The sequence below is a fragment of the Mirounga leonina genome, unplaced genomic scaffold (genome assembly GCF_011800145.1).
Source record: "Mirounga leonina isolate KUSES-001 unplaced genomic scaffold, KU_Mleo_1.0 Mir_168, whole genome shotgun sequence".
Lineage (NCBI taxonomy): Eukaryota > Metazoa > Chordata > Mammalia > Carnivora > Phocidae > Mirounga > Mirounga leonina.
The window spans coordinates 40723283-40744694 of record NW_023270426.1 but is presented as its reverse complement, the minus strand read 5'-3'; the positions used below and the strand labels follow the sequence as shown (position 1 = coordinate 40744694).

The 21412-nt window shown below is 42.4% G+C and overlaps 1 protein-coding gene and 1 long non-coding RNA gene across 4 annotated transcripts in view; both read right to left on the bottom strand.

Moving 5' to 3' along the window:
• Positions 1-21412, bottom strand: part of LOC118016854 — a 151991-nt gene that overhangs the window by 107997 nt on the left and 22582 nt on the right. For all 3 annotated transcript variants that reach the window (XR_004680941.1, XR_004680940.1, XR_004680939.1), the window contains exon 2: positions 12311-12482. This is a non-coding gene — a long non-coding RNA (uncharacterized LOC118016854). The remainder of the gene's footprint in view (positions 1-12310; positions 12483-21412) is intronic.
• On the bottom strand, positions 3762-5818 carry LOC118016853 (F-actin-capping protein subunit alpha-1-like). Its single transcript, XM_035014557.1, is given in 1 exon segment — positions 3762-5818. A coding segment is annotated over 1 exon segment (900 nt). The 5' UTR covers positions 5573-5818; the 3' UTR covers positions 3762-4672.

The window sequence follows — 21412 nt, the reverse complement described above, 5'->3', positions numbered from 1 at the left end:
GTGAACATTTCCAAAGCCCTTGTGAACGATCTGTGCAGTTACCCATTAGCAACTGGGCCCGGACGTCCTTCCCTGTGGCGTGCGTGATCAATCTGACGGGACACAGTGACGAGGACCAGCGCTGGTGCAGCCCACCAGCTCCCCGCTCTGCTTCAGTGCTGGAGTGACTGTGGCCCACACCGTCCTCGTGCTGGGAATCTGCGCAAAGCCAACAATTCCACTCTTCCTTCCAACGCTACCTTGAATTACACCACACAAAGGATGCTTGAGTGCTCTGAACCGATCTCTGTTTTATCCTGGGTCCCTTTCATTGCCTGATGGGAACAGACCAACTCACAAGGAGGGCACTGATTTGACAGCAAAGGAATAAACCTCTCTTCAGTTTCTGTAACTGGCGGGAGCAACATCTTCAGTCCCAAACCTGAGACTATATCATTGTCATGAGCACGCTACGAAGGCGCACACATGAGTTGGGTCTTTCCACAGTGTCAGCTTTATTCAATCACAAAGCAAAGTTAAATCACAGTTACAAAGCAGGTTCAGGATTCCAAACTCATGGACAAGTCACCATGTGACTAAACTTGGCTTCTTACACAGCACACACAGCAGGACAAAAGACAAGCCACACAACAAACAAGACAACAGAAGGTGCAGGACGTGAAGGAACCAAACACAAAGTCAGTCTGTGGGCGCACAGTTGAGATAAGACCTCCCCGTCTGGTCGGGGTCAGCTCTCTACACTGACGGCTTTTTCTGTTCCAGCAGCGAAGGATCTCGGTTCTGTTCGGAGATCCAACGGGCAGAACCTTCAGGGGCAGTTGCCTTTTTGAAGTGGTTGGATGTAGATGGGGCAGGTCGGAAGAGTTTGAGTGTTTGCTGCCAAAATCCTTCCCTTTAAAAGGGATTTCATCAGTTTTGGGTCTCTGCAGACCTCCTCTGGTTCTGCTCGTTATCTGTTCTGGGGGGTCGGCTGACGGTCCCGGCGATATCTCCTAGCGGCGGAACCTTAAGGGCTCGCGTCACTGCTTGACAGGCTCCCGCTTGACATGAGAGACTCCACTTTGCTCTCTACAATCATCCTGCCTTCCTATCAGCCTGCTTCCTAACTCTTGGAAATAACAAGAGTGGAAACACCAAAGAGTGAAAAAGCTTTTAGTTTGTAGTCCTCACCATCCTCTCATGAAAGAGAAAGCATAAATAAAACACCTAGCAAATACATTTGACCCTTGAACCCCACGGGTTTGAACTGCACGGGGCCAATTACACAAAGTTTTTATTTTAAAAAGGACAGTACAGTACTGTAAATGTATCTCTTCCTTATGATTTTCTTTTTTCTTTTTTTTAAGATCTTACTTATTTGACAGAGAGAGAGAGAGCACAAGCAGGGGGAGCAGCAGAAGGAGAGGGAGAAACAGACTCCTCACTGAGCAGGGAACCCAAGGTGGGACTCAATCCCAAGACGCTGAGATCATGACCTGAGCTGAAAGCAGACGCTTAACTGACTGAGCCACCCAGGTGCCCCATCTCCCTTATGATTTTCTTAATAACATTTTCTTTTCTCTAGCTCACTCTATTGTATGAATATAGTCTATGATACATGTAACATAAAAAATATGCGTTAGTCAACTGTTTATGTTATGGGTAAGACTTCCAGTCAACATTAGGCTGTAAGTTTTGGGGGAGTCAAAAATTATACATGGATTTTCAACTTCGCAGGGGTTGGTGCCCTTAACCCCATCGTTGTTCAAGGGCCAACTATACTGCATTAACAAAAAGGTGACATTAGCTTACCTTACGGAAAGATAAAAATCCCAGGCTGATCAAGAAGAACTAATGAGAACATACGTGGACTTGGCCCAAGGGCTAATTTAAAGGGGACCAAATCCATACAGATGATAAATTACACCTATGTGCCATTTTAGGAAGAAAAATCATTCAACCAATACTTCACTGGGTCTACACGTGGTACAGTGTTGGTTCTACTAGTCACTAGATATACATGGCAACTTTTCAAAAAAACATAAATTAGGGTGCTGTTTCCTGTCTTTTTTTTAAAAGTGCAGGCTTGAAACACTAGCATATACCAAGAATTCTATTTTTTTCTAGTTCATCTGCCTTAAACTGAGCAACTAGGACTAGGCTACTGGTAATGGCTGATGAGTAGTCTGAAGAGAAAGGCAGCGCTTACCCAGGTAATTTATCTCATCAAGTCACGGGCTGAGTCCTATAGAAATGTGACCCATTATTTTATAGGCATAGCACACGTTTTGCACTGAAAATAAATCTGTATTGCAAATCAAGCATCAACACTAACTATATTATAATTTACAGGAAATGATACACAATTTTGAAGCATGATTTGAAATAAATACAAACACTTACTTTAAATAGATACAAATACTGTTTGTACTTAAAGTAAATGATAGAGGCATCCATCTTGGCAAGGAGGAGTATTTTATCACCGATATTGTTTAGAATTACTGGAACAAGTGCTAATAAAAAGCAAACTGGATTCTAGTCAGTTTTATTATTAAAATAAAGTTATTAATATTATTATTAAACTTCTCTTTTAATTATTATTAAACTTGTCTTTTGCTTATCTCTGGGGCACACTGTTCTCCACCCTTTGGTAGTAACCGCCTCAAATCCTTTTTTAAAATGAGGCAAATATAAATGAAAGAATGCAAGCCTACCTAGAAACTAAATCTACCTAAAAGATATATTTAGAAACCTCAGAATACCAGTGCCTGCAGGAAATATTAAAACCATCCTAATAAATCTATAACCCATTACTGCGTGATCTTCCTTCCATTTCCCTGTTTTGCTTTAGGAAGATGTAGTTGGCTCACCTCCCAATCAAGAGTGAACAGCCCCACTTCCTTAGAATTCTGGCACAGCCTCATGGCAGACATTACAATGCAGGCTGTGCCCGAACTTATTTCACACTTGGGAGACCGCTCCAGCCCTGCCCCCAGCAGATGCTATGAGGGCAAACTCCCACGTCTTTTATTTTTTTGTTTTTTTTTTTTTAAATACAAATATATTTTATTTGAAATAAACAAAAATGCTTACACAGCTCAACAGGTCACTTGGAAACAAACTTGCTTGACTGTATTACTGAGCAAAAACAAAGCTGAAGCACAAACACCCTTCTTTTTTGACATTTATTTGGAGATACGTAGGAAGACACTACTTGGTTTTTTAAAAACTGACCTTCCCAGGCGCCTGGGTGGCTCAGTTGGTTAAGCGACTGCCTTCGGCTCAGGTCATGATCCTGGAGTCCCGGGATTGAGTCCCGCATCGGGCTCCCTGCTCAGCAGGGAGTCTGCTTCTCCCTCTGACCCTCCCCCCTCTCATGCTCTCTCTCTCATTCTCTCTCTCAAATAAATAAATAAAATCTTTAAAAAATAAATAAATAAATAAATAAATAAATAAATAAATAAATAAATAAATAAAAACTGACCTTCCCTTAAGGCCTGGTCATAGAAGTGTAAACCATGTAAATGAATCCACCATTACCAGCTGTCCTATCATATCTGTGTCACCTGTGTATTCTGAGATCAGAATATATACCTGGGAAAGGTTGCTATATCACAGTTACGTTTTCTTGGCAGGCAGGACTGAGGAAGAGTAATTTGGAACAAGTTTTACATCCTATTTAAAACAAATCACTAGTATTCCCTTAAGTAAACAGGTTACAATAGAAAGATACTGCCTGGAACGTGACCTTTTCACTTTGGTTCATTTTTAGTTTTTATTTGTGATTTACATAGTTGTTTGATTCATCTGCTTATAGTACAATCCTGCCACAAAGTATTAAAGCACAAGATACCTATTATTCCTTCAACATCTGCATTTTTCAAGTTTTATACTCTACTACATCCCTAGTATGTCAGCAGTTCTTGAATAATAAAAAATAATAATAAATGGGTAAAACCCTTCTAAAAATGCAGATATCTGTAACTATAATGGTACTAGATGGGAAGGAGACAATGACGGAAGAGAAAAAAAAGCAAACACATTCATGTGCAGGGAATGTGGTTCAAGTCTTTGGATTTAAAAACAACTTCCCCAGAGAAGCTGGCTATAATGGAATTTCCAGAAAACTTCCTTTGCCCCCACAAATGGACCTGAAAAGCCCAATCCAAACTTTTGAAAACTACAGTTATGAGATGCTATAAATGATGATCAAAGCAGTTGGAGGGAGAAGGATGAATGTGTCTTCCACTCAGCTAGTTTGTAGCATAGCCTCTTTAGCTGTTGGTGGATCAGTAAAAACCACTGACGTACCAGAAGTGCTTTGAAGGACAGGGGTAGAAAAGTACTGAGCATATTACCTGTCTATATCAGTAACAGGGCTTCATGGCTAGGAAAATTTTCTAAACAGTAAAATGACTCCAGGATAGATCTCTCTCTCTCTCCATCATTAAATGTGGCAGGATTAAAAAAAAAATTTACAAGTAGATATAGTGAAAACAGAAAATTACAAGGCAGAGAACACAAAAGAATCAAGACGATGCTATAGGTTCAACAGTATTCCACGAGGCTAGAAAACCTGTTAGCTCTGAAAGCCCTAGCAAAATATCACTCTTGTTTATACATCACTTATTTATCACATGACCACATGTTGACTCCTTTCTTTCCACATACTGAAGAATCCTACATTCAGCCTTTAAGCATTCTGCATTTCTTCGCCAATCTTGTAGCTGAGTATCTTGTTCCAGTCGATTTTGGTGCGGGTAACCGGAAGCTGCTGGCGCAAGGCCTTGAATGTGGTGTCTGACATTGTTTGATAGTTTTCACTAATTGCTCTCTGATATTCATCTTCTGCATGCTCTATGATTTTAATAAACTCCTTGGCAGTTTGGACTTCATTCGAAACAGTTACTGAATCCTGTACATCTTTATGGCCAACCAACTGAACATTGCCATCTTCATAATAGTGAACCTGAATCTTAAGTACTCCAACCACCTGGGCTGTAGGTGGTGTGATGGTGAACTTCCACTCTGATCTCCAACGACCATTCCAGATGTTTTTAGGCTGAAACTGGTGGCTTTCAATACATGTGATAATGGTCTGTTGCCCATCTATAGTTTTAGCATAAACAGTACAGAAGCTGTTCGAATAATGATCTTTCACATAGGCCCTTAGAGCACTGTCACAGGATTTTCTCCAAGACTTCAGACCTCCATCTACATCCTCTGGCTGGGGGTCACTTGCTTCTTTCTGTAAGTGATCAAACTTAAAGGAAATTTTGTTTCTTGGATCTAAAAATCTGCTATTCCCCAGATCACCACGTTCTGTAATTCAGGCCTGATCCTCATGTCCTTCTGTCTTCACAGGCGTGAACTGATCCATGTTATACCAGGCAAATGCATGTGCTGCCCCTTCCCTGAGGAGACTGTCATTATTAAGTAGCAGCCGGACATCATTGAACACTTCATTAAATTCCCCTGGGGGTGCATGAGTGATGAATTTAGCAGCTATGTGTACCTTCTCCTCATCCGACACCCGTTCCTCGAAGTCGGCCACCTTGGGCTGCTCTGGCCCAACCCCGCCAAACTCCCACATTTTTAACCCGAACGAAGATAATAAGAGTCTTTTTAAACTCTTCACCTTTATCAAGGATGGCAAATTCAAATGTGTAAGGCCAGGCCAGTAATGCAAGTAAGTAAAACAATCAGGGGCTGTTGGCACCACACAAACTTGATACGTGAAAGGGTGTGCATTCCAAAAAGTTCATAATCACGGGGCAGCTGGGTGGCTCAGTTGGTTAAGCATCGGGCTATTGGTTTCAGCTGGAGTCATGATCTTGGGGTCATGGGATCAAGGCCCAGATGAGATCCCTGGCTCAGCAGGGAGTATGCTTCTCTACCTCTCCCCCTTACACTCCACTCATGCACACACGCTCGCTCGCTCTCTCTCTCTCAAATAAATAAATAGATCTTTAAAAGAAAAAGTTCTTGATCTCAAGGATACAGTGGTGGTGCTGGTGCTGGTAGTGATGGTGTGTTGTGTTTCAGTATGTTTTGGAGGGTTGGTTTTTGTTTAGTTGGATTTTGTTTTGATCTGTTTTGTTTCACTGTTTTGTTTTTGGCTTTTGCTTGTTTGGGAGATTGAGTTTTGCCTGCTTTATTTTATTTCTGCATTGAAAGAAGTAATTTTCTTAATGGGGGTGGGGCATTCTAGTAAAATTAGAAGATATATTTAGAAATTTCAGGAGACCCCTGCATATAAGAATATTTAAACATTTATTTAGACTTATTTAAACCTTTCTAAGAACATCATTGTTCTAGCATTTTCTTAATGATATTCATTAAGAGAAAAAGATCCCACAATATCCTGAAGTAGAACATTCTAATCAAGAAAAAATGAGACTCGGGCGCCTGAGTGGCTCAGTTGGTTAAGCGACTGCCTTCGGCTCAGGTCATGATCCTGGAGTCCTGGGATCGAGTCCTGCATCGGGCTCCTTGCTCAGTAGGGGGTCTGCTTCTCCCTCTGACCCTCCCCCCTCTCATGCTCTATCTCATTCTCTCAAATAAATAAATAAAATCTTAAAAAAAAAAAGAAAAAATGAGACTCTGAGACAATGCTTATTTATTCTATATTTACTCACAGTTTTTATTTCCACCTGGCCTCAAAGATATTTGGGAAAGTGTTTTATAATGTCTGTTACTGGTTGGAGTTTCTGTTTTATTAATTTTTAGTCTTTGTAAAATGTACTTCCTTTAAGATTTATTTTAGATGATTTTAATAATATTATGGTTACTTGAAAAGAATATATATATATATATATATATCAGAGTAACCCCTGTTAGTGATGCTGTTTAGATTATCTTTCTACATTATTTATAACATAATTTGCTTTGCATATTTTGAAGCAATATTATTTGGTTCATAAGAGTTCATGACAGTTATATATTTTTGACAATAATTTGTTTTATTAACATAAAAGGCCCCATAATCTTAGTCTCACTTAATTGGCTCCTTAAATTCTATCCTATTATATTTACAAGATCACCTGCTTTTAATTTGTTCAATTATCTGATATCTCTACACATCCTTTTACATTTAAACATTTGCTTCACTTTGTTTTAGGTCTACTGTTTTTCGATAGCATAAGGTTGGATTCTGTTTTCTGACTAGGTACGAAACTCTACTTCTTTTAATGAGGATATTTTATCCCATTTATATTTATCATTGCAACTGAGCTGGTTGTTCTTATTTTTATCACAGTATTCTATGCTTTCTTGGTGCTGATTTAGTTTTACGTCTTTTACTATCTTGATTCTTCTTTTCCATTCTATGTTCAGATGGTTTTGATTTACATGCTCCGGAGTTCCAGAAATTAGTTTGTTTTTTATTGCACTAAATAATCTAATACCTCTGTAAATAATTCTTTCGCCTATATTTCTCTGTCAGAACCAAGAGAATACTGTATTTTTTTCAGTTGCCTCTATTTGAGATAAGAAATGAAGCACATTGCACATTCCTTCTTCCATTCTTTCAGGTCTTTTTATTAATATCATATGGACTTCAAAAATCCAGATTACTGTTAATTTCATATTATATATTCCCTTTAGAAAAAGACTGTGGGACACTTTAAATCAGCTTTTTTTTTTTCACCTCAATCCTGCTTTTGCTGCCTTCAATGTAATTGTGAATGCTGCAAAGGCATCCCAGCTGTGAGCAATCCTCTCTCCACTCATCGAGCTGCCTTTTCATCTTACTCAGCTGCCTTTTCCCTGCAGCTCTTTTTCACTTCTGGCTTGCTCTCCTGATTCATAGAGGTCAAGTCCTCTTGAACTATTTCAGGAATGTCAAGAAGCCTTATGGAATTTTCTTCCGAGTTCTGTGGGAGATGATTCTTTTTTTTTTTTAAGATTTTATTTATTTATTTATTTATTTATTTATTTATTTATTAGAGAGCGAGCGAGAGAGAAACAGCATGAGAGAGGACAGGGTCAGAGGGAGAAGCAGGCTCCCCGCCAAGCCGGGAGCCCGATGTGGGACTCGATCCCAGGACCCTGGGATCATGACCTGAGCCAAAGGCAGTCGCTTAACCAACTGAGCCACTCAGGCGCCCCTGTGGGAGATGATTCTTAACGGTATGCCCTTCCTCCGAGTTGTCCAGGTCATATATCCTTTCCTTGGCTCCACACGATTTTTTTTCATGTGCCCCATGTCATTGTTCTCTCTTCCTTGAGTGAAACATCTATCTAGCCTTAGAGTTTGTTAATGGACAGTGCGATATGCCAAGCTCCCAGGCTAATTCTTGGTTTTGTATGGGTTTTCATCTAATGATCACTGATTTGTTGCGCGGGTATCTACTTCATACCTCTTCTTCCTTGTTCTCTCATACCTGAGCCAATGGAGTACACGAGAGACTGGAATTCCCAAAATGCACTTCCTGTCTCTGCTCCTAAACTAGTGCTTTATTTGCACACGCACACACTTCGTGTTCAGATAATTGTTGAGATTTTCAGGCTCTGCCTAGATATACAAAGTTGGGAAAGGAGACACCTGGGGAAAAATACATACTCTTCCAGCCTCAAAGAGGGCGACATAAAAAGTATAACTGATCATTTTCAAGTTATATAGGACCTAAGTTCATATAGAGAGAGGATGAAGGATGGTGGGATATGTAATATCTCTTGACGTTTTTTTTGTTGTTGTTGTTGTTTTAATTTTATTCATTTATTCATGAGAGACAGAGAGAGAGAGGCAGAGGGAGAAGCAGGCTCCCAAGGAGCAGGGAGCCCGATGCGGGACTCGATCCCAGGACCCTGAGATCATGACCTGAGCCGAAGGCAGATGCTTAACCATCTGAGCCACCCAGGCGCCCCATCTCTTGACGTTTTTTAAGACAGTCTGCTTTGGAAACAACTCTAAAGCTTGAGTAGTTTTTCCTAGTCAAATCCCATCTGCTTTATGATTATTGACAGTCCCCCCCAGATTCTGTTACCAGGTTGTCTAGTTTGGGTTGGGGGTGTAAACGGTCATATTATACTGGATATTTGTGAATATTTTAGTAAGAAATAAAGTATAAGTCTCTCTAAGTATTTACTGGCTTCCCCCCAAACACGGCCCCTGAAAGGTTATAGGGTATCCTTTCAATATCAAGATCCAAGGTTCTACACACACACACACACACACACACACACACCCCCCACACACACACTATTCCTGCCAAGCTGTTCAAGATTCCCTTCCATCTAATTTTGATGTCAATGATGCAATAAAATCTCTGGAAATCCATCAAAGAAGCTTCTGCCAAAAAAATCTCGGGAAGCCACTAAAAGAAGGTTCTGCCATCAGGTGCTTAGATTTACTCATATATCACAGCGGCCATCCATATGTTGGGAAGTTCACAGGGTGACACCTAACTTTCAAACTCAGATCCTAAGTCCACCAGCCAAGGAAATACAAGTGCTTAAGCTTGCCTCTATGTTCCATCCTGTTCCCTCCTTCCACCCAAGAAATGGATGCTGGCAGATGGTTGTTCCCACAGGCAAAATCATGGTCTTGTTGTATTAAAAACTCATCCCTATGCCCCCCTTGAGGATAGTAGGCTGCCACCAAATGCTGTATGCTCCAGAACATGACACCATATGGTTGCCACCATAGCCAGAGGCTTAGTAAATGTTGCTAAATTGCAGACAATTCAAAGACACGCCTCTGTTTCCTGCTGAGACCTCAGTCTTGCCAAAAATCACTGCTTGCCCCCAAAAGCCTGGAGAAAAGATGGCAAGTTCAGGGGAGGAGTGCAACTGCGTTACTTGCACTTCCAAATGCCAAAGGGAAAGGGTGACTGAGGAGCCCGGCAGAGTCAAACCGTCCCCCACAACACATCAGCCGTGGAGGTCCCAATAACCTTGAGGTCCAAGCAGTCTCAGGAGCAAAGCAGGGAAAAAACCAGACTTGAAAGCTCCAGAGCAGACCTAACCTCAACACCTTCCCTGGAACCAACCTGATGTCTCACTAGCACTTCACTCAAGGGTGTGCGGTCAGTGGCCCAGGCTCAGGGACAGCAAGCCCCGTGCAGCTCCTCTGGCCCCTGGCCCTCCCTCCCCTCTCAAGCCGCAGGCAGTAACCCGGCCTTGCCCAAGTACCCTCCACCATAGACTCAATTCACTTTGTCTTCCTTCCTTCCTTGCCTTTATTTTATTTAAAAAAAAAAAAAAAAAAAAAAAAATTGTTTGGAAAGAGACATCAAGCTGTTTGGCCAGCTGAGCAATCTGAGTTTCTGCAGATTTTTAAATACTGCTAATAAAACAGACCCCAAAGAATTACAGCCACCATTATGAGAGGCATGATTAAACTGTCTGGGCATGATTTGATTCTATTATACAAGAGCATGAGAAAAAAAAAGATGAAACCATCATCTGTATCACCCCTGGGGAGAAGAAGCACCTTTCCCGGCACACTGAAGACCACACCTCCGCTCACAGAGAAATTAAAAGCCGTTCATGGTCGTTAACAATCAATGAGCTGGCCACGATCAGAGCATTTGGGGAGGAGTTGATAATTGTGCCTGAAAAGATGGTAATTTACATGAATGTGGACCGTGAAGCTAAAAATGAAGCTTTACTGATGAGCCGCCTGGTGCCTGCGGACTTCGCGAGAGAGTACTTCGTGCACAGTGGTTCGTGCAGGGATGTCCAGTGTCCCATCAGTTGCTGGGGTGTTGCAATTCTCTCTTCTGATGAGCTTACTTGACTTGAAATTTGGAAATTTCAACAAATCCTGGGTCCTCCCAAGGGAGGGTGTCCCCATCATCCATTACAAGTTAGGGAGGAAAACTGACTTGCTTAGTTGGAAGTTTTGACTATTCGTTCCTGGCTTACCCCCACTCCACACCTCCAACACTCATGACCCACCAGCCTGCCTCTTTCTCTCTGCCTCCCCCTCTCATTCGCTTTGTCTTCAGACATATATGATACCGGCACACTGGGAGTAGGTGAAATTTTATATGAAAGGAATTCGAGCACTTGAAATTTAGAGAGCATTCTGGTTTGGGTTGGTCGATAAGACGTTTTAATTATTCTGATTTTATTAGTAATTTATTTCTAATTCCTTAGCCATCCATGGCACACAGATTTAAGAAGACATACAGGGGGACGCCTGGGTGGCTCAGTTGGTTAAGCATCTGCCTTCAGCTCAGGTCATGATCCCGGAGTCCTGGGATCGAGCCCCACCTTGGGCTCCCTGCTCCGCTGGGAGCCTGCTTCTCCCTCTCCCTCTGCTGCTCCCCCTGCTTGTGCTCTCTCTCTCTCTCTGTTAACTAAATAAATATCTTAAAAAAAAAAAAAAGAAGGCATAAAGACTGAATGTACACTGACTCCATTAAAACTGAAACTAAGCCTGCTTTCGTAATGCAGCAGAAAAAGCCTTGTACTCGGAGTCAACAGACCTAGAGTGTGCTCCTTGGTCTGTCACTATACATTTCTGTGGTCCTGGAGGAGTCATTTTCACTTCCTGGGCACTGCTTTTCTCATCAATGACACTTACTTAACCTTTGGGGTCAAGGACACCTCTGATGAAGGACACCTTCTCCTTGATGAAGCTATAGACCCTCTTTCCAGAGAAATGCACAGGAACACAGAATTTTGCCCACAATTTCAAGGTTCCCCATAAAAGCTCCCCACAAAAGCCTACCTAGGGCTCCACGTGTGTAAGCAAACCACAGGTCAGGAGCCCCCAGACAAGAGCACCTCGACAGCTGCTCCGAGCTCCAAGTTGGCACAACTTGGAAAACCTGGGAGCAGCAGATAATGCTGAAGAATTTACTTTAGGAGAAAGAGGGGAAGGAAGAAGAGAAGGAAAAGTAAAGGAAAAAAGAATGAGGAGGAAAATGAAGTACTCTTTCCACTAACTTGAAAAACACTTACAAATTGAGTCTGAAAGTGAACACTTAACTGAATTAAATGCAATATAATTAAATTTCATGTTATAAAGGAAAATGTGATCTAACATTTTAACTCATTTAAAAGTTATACCCTCTGGAGAACAATAAAATGATTCATATTAAATAAGATAAAGAAAGGAAAATGGAAGCAAAAAAACATTTACTGTAACTAAATGATGATCTCAAAATAGGATTTAAATACTTGGAATTGTATGATAATCAAATTAATCTTTACTTTTTTTTAATCATCTGGTTTCTGGGACTTGATTCTTAAATCTTCTGGGAAGATAAGCCTTGTCTACAGATGGTTTTATTTCTACAAAAACACATCACTACCTCCATTTTTGAAAATGCAATTTTAACAACTCCATATAGGTATTCAATCTAAAAGATGTAATTACCTTTAGATGAATGTCTTGAGCCAAGCCCCAAGCAGAATGTAGCCTCTTACAAATATGATGTGAACACTGAGCCGGAGAAGCCATGAACTCAACAGAGAGCACACTGGGCTCCAGTCGTGGAGATGGGGCACCAAGCGAGTCCCCTGCCATGTCTGGACCTCCGTTCTTTCTTCTGCAAAACAAAGGTGTTGAGCCTGATTAATTCTAGGCTCCCCTCCTACACTGCTTTGACATTGAGTCTCTCTTTATGATAACCCCCAAGTCACTGTCCTAAATTAACAAAAGGGGCCGGAAGTGGTTTCCTTCTAAACAGGTACTTATGCATCTGTGGCTCTAAAGGTTCAAATTGAGCAGGTTAAGTAGAGGTAAAACAGAATCTAACCTTAGGACAGTTCCCCGATCAGGCTGTTTAACTGCTGTAGATTTCCCCAGAGAGTAGAGAAGAAGCAAAGAGGAAAGAAGGTCTACGTTCATCCTTGAATATCATCAACTCGTAACTCTTACTTACTAATTTGCCCTTCACATTCTGCTAGAAGAAAATAAGTCCAATAGTTTCCCACCTCTAAGAACTTGTAACCTAAAGTGGGCAACAGCAAACTAGGCAAACATAAATATAGCTACTTTAACAGGACTGGTAGCAGAGGTTGTACACAGAGAGGGGCCAGATTGGTGAGGGGAGTGTGAAGCGATAGGGAGTGGTGGAGACTGTGGAAACCAAAGCACTGAGTTCACAAAGTCGATGCAGTTGCAGGTGAAAACTGATGCACAGGCCACATCCTGTTTGAAACTCTGACTTGGAGTCTCAGGAAAGCACTTACTGATATTATCCAGCTGGTTAAAAGCAGAACAAGCATTCAAATGTAGTCCTTTTACTGCTCAGACCAGTTTCCTCCACAACACCACATTTCCTGCTGTCACAGGAAGTCAGAGCAAATTCCCTTCATCGCAGATGTTGGTTCATCCTCTCCCTTCATCCCCACTGCTGCCCCTCAAACCATGCTGCACACCATCAGCACACCCTTCCTCCAAAACACCACTCTGATAAATGTGCCCCCACCCCGCCCACAACGCCGCTGAAACCCAATCACGCTGCATCATACCCGGCAAGGTAGACCCTTGGTCTTCACCTAGCCTCGTCATTCACACTTTTATCCCTTCTTTGCCACATTTCGCCCTTCTGGAAAGTTCTCCCCTTCCATTACCCAAATTCTTTTCAAACAAATCATGAATCAATACCACTCTCAGTTCTTCACTCTAAGATGAGGAACACAGAAAGGGCTTTCTCAAACCCCTCCCTCCTGCTATTTGACCTGGGATGACACTAGTCTTGAGGAGCATCTTCCTTTCAGAAGCCTGGAGTTCCTACATTTCCCTAAAGGGTGCAGGGACACAATAACCAGGGAATCCAAGACAGGGCTAGGTGCTCAGCTACAGAGGGCCTTTGTTCACAAACAGGGAAAAGGTGCTCATGTAAGGCAGGACCACGTTTCTCTGACTCCTAGACCAATGCTCCCTGAAGGACTGTGACAGCCGCCTATTGTTCCTAGAAAGAAAAAAAGCAAATAACCTGGTTGATGGATGGCGTGCCCTCTTATCATCCAAATCTGGCACCTTCTTTGTGGGTGCAGAGGGAAAGGGCTAGGAAGAGAACCTGGGGATGCCAAAAGAGAAGGAGCACCTGGTGCCATTTTTAAAATACCACTGAAGCATGTTTGATATGTTTCACGCTTTAACATCCAGAACATCGCGTAGCTGTTAACTCTCAAGGTTTATTCTCCTTTTTACTACTTATATTTTATGCTACTTAATTTCTCTAATTTTCAGGCTGGCTCAGGTGCAATAATGAAATTCTAGGTCAAGGATAATTTTTACACATGATTAACAAGCTGGAAGAACAGTGTCTTTCCAAAAAATGAATTATTCACCTGAAGTAATTAGCCAGTGGTTCCTAGTGTCTAAATATTCTCATTACAACCTATCTCCTCCTGCCAAAATGGTACTTGCTCTGGAATTTGGACCTTCATGTGGGCACCCTCCCCATTTGTGGGTTTTGGAACGAGAAGAGGAGCTACAGCTTTTCATCTGCCATGAATGAGACTCAGTCACAGGAGTGAGGCTTTCATCAGCGAGCCTTGCTGGAAACCTTTCTGTGTGAGCATGAGCCTGCCAGACATTCATATCAAAAATCCACAGGCTTTATTTAACTCTCCCTGGAAGGAGGTATAAAGGTTACAAAATAATGAGGAAGAGCTCTGTTGAGCAGGGACCCAAGAGTCACAACCTCTTTGTTAAAACTGACAAAAGAGGTGGGAGATAAACTCTACGAGGAACGGAATCGGGGCGATTTAACCTGCCGAAGGGGAAGCTGGAAGGGAACAAAATCACAGGATTCATACATATGAAGAGCTAGTATAATAGGGGATGCTGAGCAGCTGTTCCGGATTCCTCGGAGGGAAGGTAAGAAATGGGCTTTAATAGCAACAAAAGGGTTTGCAGGCATTTGAGTATGCTGGAGAGAAGAGACATTAAGAGAGAAAATCTGAGTTCTAATCCCTGCTCCTCCCTTAGCCAGCTGACTAGCCCGGGGAGCCCTGTTTTCTGGGAAATGGGAATGGGATCGCCACCACCCCATGTAACGCCACAGGAGTAACATTAGAGTAAAAAAGAATGTGAAGCACAAAAGTGCACTGAGAAAGTAAAGACCTTCAGCACGAGGTCAGGAATTATTATCCCAGTTTTGGCAGACCACGGTTGCTGGTCATTTTCAACAGCAGTGCCCTGATTTACCTGGTAACCTCATGGGGTAGAACGTCTTCGGCTCTGCACATGCATTTACTTCTCAAAAACAAAACAGACTGTGTGTGTATGTGTTGTGTTTATAGAGGTGTATTTGTAGACACAAAGGATCCTGATAATGTCACTTTTCAAACTCTCTGGCGGAGGCTAGTTTAGGCCTACAATCATAGTAACACCATAAGAAACACTGAAGTGTATGAGGGTTACCTTGGTGTGTAGGTCTTATTAATAAATAGTGATGTCCAGAACTCTCTCACAAGGGAGCTTTCCCAGTCCTTGCTAAAACCACCAAAACATAATATCCCAGCAGCTGGTATTATTTTATATTTGGAAAACCCAAAAGATCCCATGGCAAAGCTATTATATGTAAGAATAAAATAGCAGATTATAAAATCAATGCACCAAAATTAGTAGGCTTTATATATACAAAGAGAACCAGTTAGAATGGGAGAGAATGCCCCATTTATGATATCAAAACACATTAAGTGCAAACTTAATAAGAAATGCCAAAAATCTGTATGGGGGAAACTACAAAGCATTCCTTTATGTCCCAAAAGTCGACTTGAAAAAGTACAGAAATATAGCACGTTTTGGCATATCAGTTATCATGAAGGCAATATATAAATTTAACACAATTCCAACATAAAATGTCATTGGAATTTTTGTCTGGCACAAAATAACTGTACTACAAAGTTCATTTGGAAGAAGAACAAACAATAATAGCCAGGGGGAGAAAACCTAAAAAAAGAAAAGCAATGTGAGGAGGACAGGGAACTGGCTTATATAAAATAAAACCTCTATAAGTTAAAAAACAGTATGCCATTGGCCCATGACTAGAGAAACCAGTGGAACAGAATAGAAAATCCAGACCTAGGCCTAACTGCACATGGAAATTTCATACACAATAAAGGAAGCATCTCAAGTCAGAGAGGAAAAATTCATGCTAACAGTGTGACTGGCTAGCTATATGAAAAAGATAAAATCGGCTCCATTTTTCACACTACACACTATATTAAAATCCAAATGGATTAGAGATTTACAGGTAAAACAGAAACTTATATAAATACCTTAAGAAAACATATGTAAATTGCTCTGGAATTAGAGAGAGGGGCAATTTTTCTCGCTATGGCTCAAATCCATAGAAAAGGTTAATAAATTTGATGACATAATAACCAAAAAGTTTTATAGCGGTCAAAACACCATGAACAAAGTAAAATACCAAAAGATGAACTGGACAAAACGATTTATTGCTAAGATCACAAAATAATTGGTGATTAACATAACAATAAAAAAGTTTTTTTAAAAAGATCACAAAATAATATCTCCAAGAAAGAAAGAACTTCTAAGAACACAAGAATAAGATCCAACAACCCTGTGAGAAAAGCAGGCAAGCCAGTGCCAGTGAAAATGTCAGAGGAGGAAACTGCAGGAGTGCACTCCTCCACGAGAGCAACTAAAACACTGGCCAAAAAATGTCAGAATCAACTTTTTCTAGAACTCTGGAAATGAACCAATAGCTGGCTACAACTTTGGGGGCACTCAATCAACAAAAAGGGCTGAATCGCAGTACGCACAGTGAGCCCTGGGGCATTTTCACTTCCCCAAGTCCCATGGCCTGTCCTCGGCGTAACAGCCGCCTTGCAAGTCATAGCCCACAGTCCCAGTACCCATGCTGGTACTAGAGAGCAGAGCCATCCTCATTTGCAGAGAACTGTCCTTGGTGATCTACCCGGTGCCTCTAGGGAAGGTCTGCTCAAAGGGCATGTGTTTCGTTTTGTGTCCTTTTTTTAAGATTTTAGTTATTTGAGAGAGTACGGGCGGGGGCGGAGGGGAGAGGGATAGAGGGAGAGGGAGAAGCAGACTCCCCGCGGAGCAGGCAGCCCAACACGGGGCTCGATCCCAGGACCTCGAGACCATGACCTGAGCCGAAGGCAGACACCCAACCGACTGAGCCACCCAGGCGCCCCTCAAAGGGCACATTTTATCTCCCCTAACTGGAACACACCCAACACTACAACCACTACCCAAGGGGCATTTGTCAAAAACATTTACAATGTTGTAAAAACATTTACAATTTACAACTGGAACAATAGATTAAAAAGCATAGAGGAGGGGCGCCTGGCTGGTTCAGTCAGAAGAGCATGCGACTCTTGATCTTGCGGTCATGAGTTCAAACCCCATGTTGGAGGTAGAGATTATTTAAATAAATAAAAACTTCTTAAAAATTTTTAAAAAATAGGGGCGCCTGGGTGGCTCAGTCAGTTAAGCAGCTGCCATCGGCTCAGTTCATAATCCCAGGACCCTGGGATCAAGCCCTGCATGGGGCTCCCTGCTCAGGGGGGAGCCTGTTTCTCCCTCTCCCTCTGCCTACCGCTCTGCCTACTTGTGCTCTCTATCTCCCTGTCAAATAAATAAATAAAATCTTAAAAATAAATAAATAAATAAATAAAAAGCATGGAGGAATGCTGGGAAATATTACCCTTGGGGCATAAGGGCTTTGAAAAGTTCCAGCGTGGGGGTGGGGGGATGGGTTAGCCTGGTGATGGGTATTAAAGAGGGCACGTACTGAATGGAACACTGGGTGTTATATGCAAACAATGAATCATGGAACACTACATCAAAAACTAATGATGTAATGTATGGTGATTAACATAACATAATAAAATTTAAATAAATAAATAAAAAGAAAAGTTCCAACGTATTCCTGGTAATCTGGAAAGCCACACACACAAACGGGACCATGCACACATTCAGGAAAGACCTGAGAAGGCCTTCCATCCTCGCTCCTGGCTGATCCTGACTCTGTGCATGCACAGGAAGTGAATACTAAAGCAGAGTGACAAACTGCCTGGCTGAGAACTGAAGGTGCACCCCAACACACACGCAGCCCCTGGGCAAAAACTCGGAGATATTTGATTTCCAAACACTGAAGAAAATCTATGTCCACTCAGTGCCTGACCACGAGGCTAACAGAACAGGAACTTCGGGGGTCAAAAATGACAAAAATATAGACTTAAACTCTGGCTCAGCAAAGTCCCTAAAAAGCCAACAACAAAAACAAGCAGAAACAACAAACCCTGGGGAAGATGGAGAATCTTATTTCCAAAGTCACACATTATAAAGTTCAACCTGTCCAGTTTTCATTTAAACATTGTGAGATATGGAAGGAAACAAGAAAATGTGGTCCATACACAGGGGGAAAGAAAAACACTCAACAGAAACTGTCTCTGAGGTAGCCCAGACACAGGAGTTACTAGAAAAAGATTTTGAGTCAGCTACGTTAAATGTGTTCAAAGAGCTAAAGGATATCACAAGGACAGTGTCTGACCAAAAGTAGAATATCAATAAAGAGAGAAATTATTAAGAGGAACCAAACAGAAATCCTGGAACTGAAAAGTACAATAACTGGAATTAAAATTTTACTATATAGGGGCGCTTGGGTGGCTCAGTCATTAAGCGTCTGCCTTCAGCTCAGGCCATGATCCCAGGGTCCTGGGATCGAGCCCCGCATCAGGCTCCCTGCTCACTGGGAAGCCGTTTTCTCCCTCTCCCATTCCCCCTGCTTGTGTTCCCTCTCTTGCTGTCTCTGTTATATAAATAAATAAAATCTTTAAAAATAAAATAAAATTTTACTACTTAAAGATAGATCAATTGAGATTACATAGTCTGAGAAAATAAAAGGAAAAAGAATGAAGAAAAATGAAAAAAAAAAAGTCTGTTGGACACCATCAATCATACCAACAGATGCACCATAGGAGTCCCAGAAGGAAGAGAGAGAGACAAAGGGAAAGAAAGAATAATTGAAGAAATGAAGGCAAAAAAAATAATTGGCAAGGCCCCCCCAAATCTCTTAGCCTCAAACAAAAAATTTTCATTAAATGCCCTGTATTACTTAAAGAGATTTACTGTCACCGTTTCCCCATAGTTAGGAAAAGTACGGCTATGAAGAAGCCAACAAAGAATTACTGCTTTGCAAAACCACACTGGAACCTAAGCCCTTTCTTCTAGAAATAAGCGTAGACTCACTGCCAAGAGCTCATTAAGCTCCTTCCCTTTGGCATCATCTTCTGTTCTTGCTGACAGGAAAAACTTCTGTCATGCCCCAGTTGGGTGTGGAAAAATACCACCAGGAGGATTCAGTTCTCAGCAAGAGTTCTCAGCTGATCACCAAAGCAGATGATCACCCAAAAGCCAGAAACAAACCACGGGCTGTCATCACTACAGGACAGCAAACAACCGGCTGCACAGGTCAATCTAAGGACTACTTTTGATCTCATGACACCTTGGGGGGGGGGGGGGGGGGGAGGATTTGCACTGTACTGACTTTTTCTTTTCTTCTCTGAGTTGACAGAGCTGATGAGGGCTGTGGCATCACGTGGCTATCACCACAGTGTGTACTGATGAAGCCTCTCAAACTGTTGGTCATCTGATTTACGTTCAAATGGCCTCTCTCAGTTCCTGAGAGACTGGCACAAGGAGATCTGGCATCGCTTCACATTCAGAGAGCTGATCGATTACTGGGGCGGGGGGGCGGGGGGCACGACCCTGCAGATACCCCAGGTACCCCGGAGTCGGAGCAGCACCGACTTCCAGACCTAGTGCGCCTGTTCAAGGTGCTCCGCGGAAAGCCTTCCCAGATGCAAGGAGATGGGCTCCGTGCGCCTGCTCTTTTCTACCTGGACTGTGTTCCCGGACAGCTTCTTAGCAATCACAGATCTTTCTGACTCCTTCTAATTCAACCCTGTGCAGACCCTTTCTCCAGAAATAGGGTTGAGTTCAGAAGAGCTGGAAACACACGTAAAGGCTACGTCAATCCTGAAGCCGGACGCTTTTCCCATTTTAGAGGGCTACTTTCTCGTTTTGTGGTTACTGCTTTCCTGTTAGCTTTTCTTAAAAACAATTATTTTTTTCTTTTTTAAATGGTGTTACCTCTGGAAAATCCGAGAGTGAGGTGGGGGTGGGGGTGGGGGTGTATAACCAGGTTAGGGTTGAAACACTCCTGACTCACGAGTATACTCTCGGCAAGGGGCTTCCCTGCCTCACTGCGCTAGGACACGAAACACAGGCTGCCGACTTACCTGACTTGCTGCGCGAACATGGGCAGCCGGACCTCTCTGTGCCTTGGTTTCTCACTTGAAAGAGGGGAAGAACGAGTATTTACCTAATGATATCGAGGAATGGCACATACTAAACATCTTATAAGTATTTCTGATTATTGATGTTGTTATAATAACAATTGTTATTAGACTAGGAGCACCTTGAATAGGAGCACTAGGTCTAGTTCTCCAGGGTGTGGTCCCCAGCACATAGTCGGTGCTCAATAAATATTGAGTGGGTGGTTGAATGAAGGAATAACTGGAAAACTATTTAAATGAGGAAGCAGCAGTGAGAATAAGAATGCAACCCATAGTCCCACTGAGTGTAGGTTGGGAACTTCCTAGATCTTTCTGGCTATTCACTGATGCTTGGATGTCCAGTGCAAAAGGAGTATGTGTAAATAGGAACAGGGCACAATGGTGAGACTCCATGTTTTTATTTAAATGTTTATTTATTAATTTATTTATTTAATGGGAGGTAGGGACGGACAGAGGGAGAGAGAGAATCTCAAGCAGACTCTGCACTGATCATGACCCTGAGATCATGACCTGAGACAAAACCAAGAGTCGGACCCTTAACTGACTGAACCACCCAGGCGCCCCATGAGACTCCGTGTTTTATGTCTGTTGATGTAGGTATTACAAGAATGTATTAATTTGTATATTGGACGCAGAAAAGCAGTGGTGTCTGTCCAGCTGCAGAGAGACGTGGCAACTGTTGGAGAGTCCGGAGACAGAACAGAGATCCCAGGAACCCTGAAGGGGATTCTGGGAGCCACAGCTACTGAGAGCTGCAGGTGCTGTAACTGAAGCTACCGCTACTGGTCAGGCTGCCACCAGAAGAGCTGCCTCAGAAAGAAGGCGAAAACCACCGAGGGCCAGGGGAGAAACTGCTGAGATGCTTTACCTGGGACAGCCTTGCCAAGAGCCACCATGGGTCCCGCATCGGGAGCCACACACCCAGTGACAGGTAGGGAGACCGCTGTGCTTCTCGCTCCAGGAGTCTCTGGATCCTTGACTTTCTGGTAGAGGGTAGGGACTGTGAGTGTTCCAGTGTCTTCCCCTAAAGAAAGAGACTGGTGGGCAGTGGGCCAGCCCAGTCACACAGAGCTTAGGTTCTTGGTGAAGGATGTGGGTCCATGTCCCTACTCTTTTTTTTTTTTAAGATTTTTTATTTATTTATTTAACAGAGAGAGAGAGAGAGAGAGTG